This window comes from Acanthopagrus latus, chromosome 21 (assembly GCF_904848185.1).
Source record: "Acanthopagrus latus isolate v.2019 chromosome 21, fAcaLat1.1, whole genome shotgun sequence".
Taxonomy (NCBI): Eukaryota; Metazoa; Chordata; class Actinopteri; order Spariformes; family Sparidae; genus Acanthopagrus; species Acanthopagrus latus.
In genome coordinates this window covers 22,364,359-22,375,127 of record NC_051059.1, presented here as the reverse complement: position 1 = coordinate 22,375,127, position 10,769 = coordinate 22,364,359, and the positions used below count along the sequence as shown (strand labels likewise).

Genomic DNA, 10,769 nt, shown 5'->3' with positions numbered 1-10,769 from the left:
TCAAAAGGGGTCCCCTAAATACTGTTTGAAGCTACAAAGGTGGCAGGGTCCGCCACATATAAACAAAGTTAAAGAGTAAGAAGTTGTGTTAAGGTCAGTTTGTTTATTCAATTTTAGTCACTCATGAAAACAAATAGTTTATTTAGTTTGGTTAGACAAAAACAAAAACAAATTAGCCAGTGAACATCTTTCTTTTCATAGTGCACCTTTAAATAAACACATTCACAGTGCCAGTTTTGTTTTTCTGTTTAGCCTCAATCTACTGTGGAAACATTGTCATCCCTTAGAAATAACTGCAGTAATTAACTGACCCTATGTGTATAATCGTTTGTGCAGTCTTGCAGTATCAGCTACCATGTTTTTGTGTCCATTGTTTAGGATTTACTTGCATTTACCCGTCATCTCATCCCCGGCATTGTAGATAGAAAAAGGCTCATTCTAACGTAACAAAAGCACAACAATTTCAATGAACAGTAGCTTTCATTTTGGTCAAAAGATCCCCCCAAATCCTGCACACATTCGACCTTTTAAAAGAATAGCTCCCCTAAACATATGTATATCTATCACAGCAGCCTATATGTGTGATGGGCCGATTTGAAATGTTGCCATATATGATTACATATTCACAATTTGTCCAATACTTTTGGCCTAGTTTTAGTTTAAAGGTACAGTGTGTAAAACTCCACCCCCTCAGATTCACACTCAAAACAAATCAGGAGAAACCTCTCACCAAAATAACCACTAACTGCTGCTTAGTGTAGCTGCCCATAGGTAGTTAGCTCAGTTAGACGTGCAGCTAGCAGCTCAAAGTTGAGTGTTAGCAGAGGGCCTTGGGACTTTGATTGGCCAGGGCTAGCCAGTTAGCATGCTAACTTCAGTAGATAACCCTGTAACACAATACATATACATCATAATGTCATGTGTATTCACATTCTGTTGACAAATTTTGCCCATTTTTTAAAAATGTTTTCAACAAAAAATTCCAACATACAGCCTCTTTAATGTTGAGCAAGAGGAAAATAAAACCAAAGCAGCAGCATGCTGAGATCAAACTATGTGAATGCACGAGTGAGCTTTTATCTGTATGGTGCAGAGAGAAAGAAAGTGGTTGAAGAAAAAAATAAAGCAATGGAACGGCTACTTCCTTTTGTCAAACCAGAATGTAAAGACCTGAGTTCACCGCATGACCCAGTATCTAACTCATGAGAAGGGCCTGGCTGCTGTTTTTTTTCGTCTCTACCTTGGTGGTTTTGTAAACAAGGCTCCAGTTAATGTGAGTTTGTTTTTGAGACTTTCTAAAGAAAACCTCAACTGGTTTAAGGGGGGAAAACCTAAATACCATCTGTGCTGGCCTTTACAAGAAAACTCCGCTATCCGCTTTTGTGGTTCACAAACACACACACACACACACACACACACACACACGCACGCACACATATGCTCAGCATGCATTGCACACATGCACCTCGACCACAAACCTGTGTGCTATTATTAACAACATGACTAAAGTCTGGTTGTCATGTCCTTTAAGAACTTAATAAAAGGAAAAAAACCAAAAAATAGACGGGCACAGGCAGTGTGTGCTGTGCATTGTTGGAGACAGTTTCAGTTTAATACAGCTCAGATCTACATTTTTGTCACAAGGAGCATCCAGTCAGTGTGAGCAGATCAACCCCATTATGACAAAACTGGTCTCATGTCACAGATTCACTGGCGGCGCTCCTGCAGTACACCTGGGTAAAGAAGGCGCATGTATTTGCCTTGGAAGTGATCGTATCACAGCTCTACACAAAACATCAAACAATGTTTGGTTTGTTGCCTTTTAAAAAGTAGGACGAAAGGCATGGAGGCAACACAACAAAACACACAAGGTTGTACGATAAGGCACACACACACACAAAAATCTATATTTAGAGTGGAACTCTATTTTCCTAACCCCCAAAGTGTGTACCCTCCTCTCCACCCACTCTTTCCTGGGCTCTCTTCTTCTTTTTCTTCTTCTTCTTCTTCTAGACGAGCACTATATGTATAGCTTTGTAAATGGGTTACCCCCATGCAGCCACCCACGCATCAGGTACAGTGTGAAAACCTGGGGCATCCTGTTATGACTTCTGGTTTCCTGTTTCCTGTGAAAAATACAGCCCCCCTCTCTCAGACACAAACACACTCATGAACTCCACCGCTCATCTCACGCTGAACACAGCAGGCCTCGGATCAGCTGCTGAAACGCCACATTCTACATCTATTAGTCTGAGTGTTTGTGCATACAATCCTGGCTTAACCTTCATGCTGCTAATGATACAGTGGCGTGCTGTCTCTTTTTGACATTATTCCTATTATTCCTCTTTTAGCCATCGCTGTGGTCAGTGTTCAGCCCTCTGCGAAATATACTGCATCACTGTGAGGAAGTCATCACGCTCTAAGGTGACAAGAACAGATGTTGTCCCCCCATTCTTGCCAACGTTTAATTTGTTTTTATTCCTTGTATACATATCCTCATTTCACATGCCAAGGAGGAAGATGTACAAGTGTCGAGGGACCACTGAAACAGCAATAACAGCAGTGTGTGCTCACGTGTGAACTTGTGCACCCCCCCCCCCCACGTTTGACACACACACAGAAAAAATGAAAATAACACAGTTTGTGACGCGCAGCATGCCGCCACCGCACACACACAAGAAACCTGCCAGTATACCTGAGCATCTCTCTCAACAGGGGTCAGCCACATCACTCTTAATGAGCAGAAATCTCTCTCCCTTCCTGCGGTGGCTCTCGCCTGCCATGCTGAATGCTCAGTGACGGTGTGCACGGTTAATTGTCTTGGCACAAACTCACAGCCGTGCTCTCTCCTCTTTTATGCTGTGCTCAAACAGAATTTCAGCGTGCTCGCTTTCGTGCCTTTTTTTGTGTGTGATTGTGTTTTTTCTTTTATCAGCTGTGGATGGGCGTTGTCATCTAATGCCTGTCTAGAAAGCAGCATCGTTCAGTGATGTCTTCTGTTCAATACCTCCTTTACATTCTACCGACCACTCACCCACTTTTTCACGTTTTTTTGCATGGAAAAAAGCACAATGCCACCCTGTTCTTCTTCCTAATTTTTAGCTCATCATCCCCTCCTCCTTTCTTGCAGATTTGAATTCATTAGCAATCAAAGAGCCACTGACAAACGCCCAATCTTAATTACCCTCTCATTTGCATATTTGCATATTAATGACTGCAGACTTTGCTGTTTCTCTGCTGCAGCAGTCCCCCTCCCATCAACACTGCTCAGACTTCGCCTCCCCACATGCTGCAACACTACGTCTTTCACCGAGCTCAAGGCCTCACACTTTTCAGCCTGAAGTTGACAGACATTCAAGGGAGGACATTTCATTATCACTCCACACATGAGCCAAACAGATGAATCATTGTGCTCGTAATCTACAGGGAGGACTCCAGTATTTCAGCAGGGGCTTTAATTTAACGCACTGCTCTTGCTTTTAGTCAATATACGCATCACTTGTTCGCAGCAGTGTGTACACAATACACCCACAGCACAAAGTACATTTTGATATTTCTGTGTGGTAGCATGCTTTAGTTTGTATTTCTACCATAAGTCCATAATTGCATTGCAGGTGTTATACTCCCCCCTTCTGGTGAAATAAGACAGTGAAGTCATGTTTTGACAAATGAAGACATCATGTTTCAGGGTTACAATACATAAAGTAAACTGACAGTCATGACTTAATGGAGACAAACCTTTTCATGATTTTATCATAAAAAATAACTATTCCTTGAGACAGTTAATGAAAGGACGATTTATGGTAATGAAACCAAACATGAAGGAGTGAAATGCCCCGATCCTGCCTCAGCACAGGATGCACTCCAATGGCAAAACCCTGTATTGTTCACATAACAGTGAACACAAAGAAATAACAGTATTCAGTGAGTCGCAATGAAGCTTTCCCAAGACACAAAGCAGTCTTGTTCCAGCAGGTACCGTCCAGGGATTTCCACTGTAGCTAATCCGAGGCTGATGGTACCCGAACAAGCTGCTTTAAATTAATATCATAAAAAGGGAGCAGTGAGTGCATTTAAGGTTGCAACTTTTTTATTATTTTTTGGCTTTGACATGAGGGTCATGCTTAAATGTTTGAAACATTGTGCTTCACCTCAAGACATCTCAAAATTTGTAGAAATCAGTCAACAAAATGCATCCCCTCCCGAAACAACAACTTTCCTCAACTCAATCATCTCTTGCTAACAGACGGACATAACACAACCGGTTTACTAAAATAAACTTATTCTAACAATTCTCAATGTGCTTGCATAACACATATAAAAAAGAAATTATGCCTGTATCTGCCTGTACAGTTGCTTAACCGTGATTGTAATAACTGCGATTGACACTCGTGCTGTAAGCCTCAGAACACCTCTGAGAAATTCCAACAAGAAAACTGAAAGGCAGAATCAAAAGACGTGTAATCAAATTCCACAGCTATTGTATATTCTCATTTTCTGTTTAAGGGATTTCTCTCCATGCTCAATACAGTAATGTGTAGTCTGTATGACAGCAGGATGGTAGGTCAAGCTGAACAAAAGCCTAATGGCTTTTAAAATACGCATTTATAATAATAATAATCCCAATTTACCAGTTATCTTGAATTGAACTCAAAGGGGCACTATGGAGTTTTGGAGAAGAAATTCAAACTCAGAGTGTTAATATTTACAATATTACTCAGGTAATAAATCAAACTCAGAAATATTCATTTTTTTCCACAACTGAATAAACAAGCTGTTCTCAGAGGAAAGTAAGGTCCCAGAACACTGAAGCTAGAAAGATGGCAGGGTCCGCCAAAAATAAACAAGTAGTAAAACAGTGTGAAATTATGTTGTCCTTTAAGGTCAGTTTGTTATCAAGATTATTCAGTTATGCAAATGAAGAGTTTGTTTATTAGTTTGTTTTGTCTTTCTGTAATTAAAGTGTCTTCCCTAAAACTGCATAGTGTGCCTTAACACAAATTAGGAGATGAACAAAGTTCTCCATGTTTCCAACAAACATTCAGAAATTGTGTTGTAATTGATTTAAGAGGTAAAATGTCTAGGTAACAGAAACCCTGTGTACTGACTTCAGACAAAAGGTGGAAACTGAAGAAAGAGCATATTTCCTAGCATGTGATCATCTGTTTTACATGTCAATAGAGTTCCTTTGTTAGATGGAGACTTTAGAGGTTCACCTGAGGGTGGATGTGGCAAACAAGGTGTGTATGTTTAGGCAGCAGCTTCTCCATGTTTTTACATGTACATACTGGTGTGTGTGTGTGTGTGTGTGTGTGTGTGTGTGTGTGTGTGTGTGTGTGTGTGTGGTGTCTAAGTAAGTACAGAGCGGGTGTTCAGTCTGCAGCACGTGTGGGAGTTCTAGGTTGGTTCAGCCCCATGGTTTTACAAAGCCAGCCGGCGAAGTCCACCTCTTCCACCTCCGACCGTTTGATATACGTATGGCTCTGCAAACAAAATGATAATGAAATGAAAATGAATTTAAACGAATAGACTTTTCTGCTTCATTCTAACTTCATAACTCAGTGTGACTGAGGTGACGGAATATTTTGGTTTAACTGAAGATTTTCTATAAAAACTATTTTTGTGGTCTTGACCTTCAACCTGTCAGGTATTTAATGTGTTTCTTGTGCAAATAGGCCAAAAGAGACTTGTGTGATCTGAACTTAAGCTATGGTCTAAGTGCAGACACTCACCATCAACATTTTCAAGTCAGCTCTGTCTGCTGGATTTTTGATGAGACTGGAAAGAAAAAAAGAAAAAAAAACAAAACATTGGACTACTTGTCTACGACATGTTCTGAGAGGTAAAGTACACACACAACAAAGATTATCTGTGTGTGTTTAAAGGATTATTGAGTTATGTTTTCAGGCTAAAATGTCATCTCACCATTTTGTTACAAAGTCCTGAAAATCAGAGGTGAAGATGCCATGTGGTAGTTTGGGAGGGGGCTAAAAAAAGAGAGCAAAGTTTAATGACCATCTAATCATAGTAGGGAAGGTTCAGCTTCCTGATTTTACAAGCATGACACTAAATACTGTACGTTGTTCTTCTTTGGACAACACCTCAAGATTCCTACCTCGTTTACTATGTAGTCAAGTAGTTCAAAGATGGCCATTGCGGGTCCATGACCTGGAAAAGGAGCTGAGGTTAATGTGACTTATCTTCAATATTTCACACAAGACTGTTGAATACGAAATCATTCCACCAGCTTAAACTGAGGAGCTGCAACAGAATCCTGCACCCTGGAAGATTGGTTCCTATTTTGCCATAAATTAGATTACAATGGCAGATTTATACATTTGCACCTACAATGTATAATACTATGCATTTGTATTACTGTTACTTGATAATGTATATTTGCATACTGTAGATTGCATATCTACATCTGGATATTTCAGTATTCTTACAGTGTCTTTGTGTGATATTTTAAACTTTAATCTTTATGTTGTCATGTTGTAAAAACAGTGCTGAGAGGGAAGAATTTCCATGTACAGGTATTTTTTTTAACTGTGCCTGTGACAATTAATGCTTTTACTGTTGAAACTGTTCAACCAGCAGGAACAGATAAATAAAACATTTAAAACTGAATGAAATCTGTCTCAGAGGAAACTCGAATCACAACCACTACTTACATTAGACTGCATTATAACTCATGCTGCAACCTAGAGTGACTTAAATACAAAAGTTGCGTATCACAAAGTGTTAAACTGTGTGTTGCTCACCGCTAACAGGTCTACCTGTTGGTCTGGGTCTGGGTGAAGTGCTGTGTGTCTCTCTCTCACTACCATCCAAGATGGGACGTCCAAATATGGCCTCCAGTTCTTTGGCGTCTGGGGGAGGGATGGGGAAGCGTCCGATTGACAGCTCTACCAGGGACAAGCCCATACTCCACACATCTGACTGCACAGAATAGTGGGTCCCCTGCAGTCTCTCAGGCTACACAGCAAACAAACAACAACCAGCTATTAACATTATTTCAACAAATGCAAAGATGCTGCTCTGAGGTTTCTTTTTTGTCGCACTGTGTGTGAATAAGGCCGTCCATGAAAGTTTAAATTAGAAAATTGTTTGTCTAAGTGTCCTCGGGCAAAATACTGAACCCCAAATTGCTCCTGATGAGCAGGTGGCGCTTTGCATGGCCATCAGTATATGAATGTGTGTGTGTTGGGTGAATGTGACAAGTGTTGTAAAGCGCTTTGAGTGGTCAGTACACTGGAAAAGCAAGACCATTTACCATTTTATCTTTACATAACGGCACTGGTTGAAGTTTGGTTGGATAATAATTTACTGGAAATTTGAGGTCTATACAATACAGTGAAGAATGAGAGGAGGATAGGAGGACCAACTTACTGACATGTAGGACCTTGTACCAACAAAGGAATTGGCCATAGAGTCTATGAGCTGCCCGCTCACACCGAAGTCACACAACTTGATCTCCCCACGTGAGTTCACCAGTATGTTCGAAGGCTTCACATCTGGGGGTCAAAAGGACATCCTGAAAACTTAACACGACTGGACATCTCTTTTTTGATTAGCTGTGATGAGTCAAATGAAACTCTACTTGTGAAATACAAGAATCAGGATTGAACAAGTACCTCTATGCATGATTTGGTGCTTTTCTCTTAGATAGGCAAGGCCTCTCAAAACCTGTTTCAAAAAGAGGAAGTTACACAAGTCAATAACTGTATCTAACCTTTATGTGGAAACAACAGTCAGAAACAAGCATGAAATACATCCAGGCCCATGCTATCCACTGTTCATTTTGAGCTCATGACAGTCAAGATCTTGATGAAAGAGAAAAACAACTTAAACAAACTGTTATATCATTAATGCCAAGAATAATAACATAACGTCCCGTGCAATATACAAGAGAAATATACACTTACAGCAATGCTGACTTTGCCCAGGATGTCTTCTGGGATCCTCTTGGCTTCTTTTAAAACCTGATCCAAAGATCCACCATCCTGCATAATAAAATGACACCACAATGAATAACATGTCATAATATAGACTGCTAAAAGCACATCCCGTCAAAAACTGAATTTTAACAAGATCACGTTTCCCCTTGACTGCAATGTGCACTGGGTTCATTTACTAAAGGAGAACAGTGGTTCATTACCAGTGAAACATATCTAGCTTATTCCTCAGCCCCCATGATACTGTGTGTGAATAATGAGACACTAATCCTCCTTCTAAGAGTAATTTGTGCAGCGTATCATTCGTTCATGAAGATCCATTCTAGCGACATTCTAGCGACATTATTAGTACTTCTAACACTGCAAGTATTGCTTAGTCCACCCAGCTAATGCTTTATAAGCATTGTGGCGCTGGTGCATCAGTGATTATGATGCTTTGTTACCAGACGTATCAACCATCATCATTTCCTCAGTAACCTCTCGAGTGACATCCCCAGGAAACTCGGATACATCTTTTTAAGAACTGTCTAGTGTGGCACTGTGTAGTTTCAAGTCATCATTTACCAATGTGAATTTGCTTTACATTTTATACTGTGAAATCACAAACAAGGCAATTTAAATCTACACGAAATCCATTGGTAGATGCTTTTGTCCAAAATGATGTACAAATGATGCTGTTCAACATTCTTTACATTGAGAAAGAAAACAAAACAAAAACATAAGTTTTGCTGCTGACACATGAGCGTATGCAAAAGGCAAAAATAATTAATTAATTAATAATTGATATTCTCACCATGTTTTCCATACAGATGCTAATCTCTCCGTCGCTGTAAAATGCTCCATAGAAGCCCACAATGTAGGGAGAGTTACACTCATGCAGCACCTGAAGCTCCCGGATTATCTGGTTTCTGATAGCAGGTTTAATTTCAAGATGAATAAGCTGAAGAGGAAAGAAAATGGTTATATGAAAAGTGTTTTTGTGATGATACCACCAGTAGGTAGAAGATCAACATGCTGAAATCCCAACTGGTTCACATAAATCTCATTAATCGAACAGTGTGTCTGTAGCTGACCTTTCTGGCCATGATAATTCCTGAAGGTTTGTGGCATTCCTTATTGACAACTCCTCCATTGCCTGCACCCAGCTCACAGATGCGCTGAAAGTCATCATCTCTCATCTCCCCCACTTTGGCCTTCTGGGTCAGGAAAGCTTCTAACCTCTTCTTCTGTTGTTCATCCAGGTCCAACTCCTCCAATATTCTCTTAAGTGCCTCTAAATTAGCCCTGTGAATATGAATACAGAACAAGAATCAAGCATCTACCAGATGTCACAAATGACTACAGTTTAAAACAACATATGAGGATACTGATGTGGTTCCTGGATGAACTTACTCAGATGCAACATCAGAGTTGGTGGAGGTGGATAACCCATCGCCAGAAGGTGCAATATTTAAGGGCATTGGTCTCTTTTTAGGAGCCATGCTAACTTGTGAGTCAACTATGAGCTTTGTGATACTTTTATCCGAGCTACAATTATTATCTAACACCTCTCCACGTAGAGATTTCTGACTGGGAAATGACTGACTGGGCAAAATAATGCTATGTGTGATCAGCACAGCAAGTAGTTTTATATCTTTAGCCAATATTCTGAGGTTCAATAGCGCACTATCTTGTAGATGCTATCTGGACTTACGTTAAAGATCTATTAACCCGAGTTAATTGTTAGCTGTCTGTTATAAGGTATAGTTAGCACACTTAAATATGACTCAACTTAGGGTATCTCTGCTTCACAACTCAATGAGCATAACGGCAACTTTGCAAAAAAAACAACAACCCAACAACAAAACAACAACAACAGAGGGGTAGTGTAACGGTACCGTTAGCTAAATGCTAATGTAAAGTTCACGTTAGCCAACTGGACTGGGTTGTTTTAACAGCTGAGACGTAACCGTGTATAAGCGGGTTAGCGGGATAACTGGCATTACTGTCACTGCATTAACGTGAGAGAAGTGATTGTAAATTCACACACGCTGAGCTAACCGACTAACTACAACGTAACGGCCAACAGAATGTTGTCAAACGCAGAGCCATCACTAGCAACACTTCACGTTAGCTAGCTTGCTAACTTCATCTGCCGACTGTTGCCTGGTGGCAGCGTTACGACATATAACGCGAGCTGACTTTACAAACACTTCCAGTGCCGTTGCCCTCCCAATCGCTCAAGCTACGAGCCCCAGCCGAATGAGGCTGAAGTGTCAGTTAGTTTATCCTTGCCACGTCTTTCCGATGGCACTGGCAGGTGTGTGGCTGCAGCGGCAGAACGGACACCGGGTCCCAGAACTAAAATCAGCGGCAGAGGTGGGGCAGTACTGGGGCCTAGCAACACTCGAACTCTCGCGATATTTCCAGTGTTGACAGTCAGCTGTGAACGGGATTATGTAATGACCCCTCTGTCCACGCATGCTGGTTAATAGAAAATAAATCACGTTTTATATTTGTCACATTTACGCTCCAAACCGTTATTAACTTGATTTGGTCATGTTATGACATCCCACTCTCATGACATGCACATGTACAGAGACCCATTGATCAACCAGTGTTGGTATGCTATGAGATTCATAATAATAATAACATATGTGTCAATTACTGTTTGTTAACTCAGCAGTATAACCTCATGAATATGTGCCAAGAGATAGTAAGAGAAATAATAAAGGTGTTACAACAAGGCCCCTCTGTTACACAGGGCCACTGTATTATAATGCAGCATGCAGCAACTTCCCTAACGCATGTGAGATGAATCAGATGAATAAAATC

At 40.6% G+C, this 10,769-nt stretch overlaps 1 protein-coding gene across 2 annotated transcripts; it reads right to left on the bottom strand.

Annotated features, from left to right (window-relative positions):
• Positions 1-4,072: 4,072 nt before the first annotated feature.
• On the bottom strand, positions 4,073-10,339 carry map2k2b (mitogen-activated protein kinase kinase 2b). Of its 2 annotated transcripts, none has more exons than XM_037084643.1 (11): positions 9,348-10,339; positions 9,029-9,239; positions 8,749-8,895; positions 7,926-8,003; positions 7,635-7,686; positions 7,390-7,514; positions 6,762-6,975; positions 6,116-6,168; positions 5,926-5,987; positions 5,733-5,778; positions 4,073-5,483 (listed from the first exon to the last, which is right to left on the bottom strand). In XM_037084643.1, exons 1-11 carry the CDS (start codon positions 9,434-9,436, stop codon positions 5,373-5,375), a joined length of 1,188 nt encoding a protein of 395 aa, XP_036940538.1. In that variant the 5' UTR covers positions 9,437-10,339; the 3' UTR covers positions 4,073-5,372. The 2 variants fall into 2 exon arrangements, with proteins under 2 accessions (XP_036940538.1, XP_036940539.1); XM_037084644.1 differs by having other exon boundaries at positions 6,777-6,975.
• Positions 10,340-10,769: the final 430 nt, after the last annotated feature.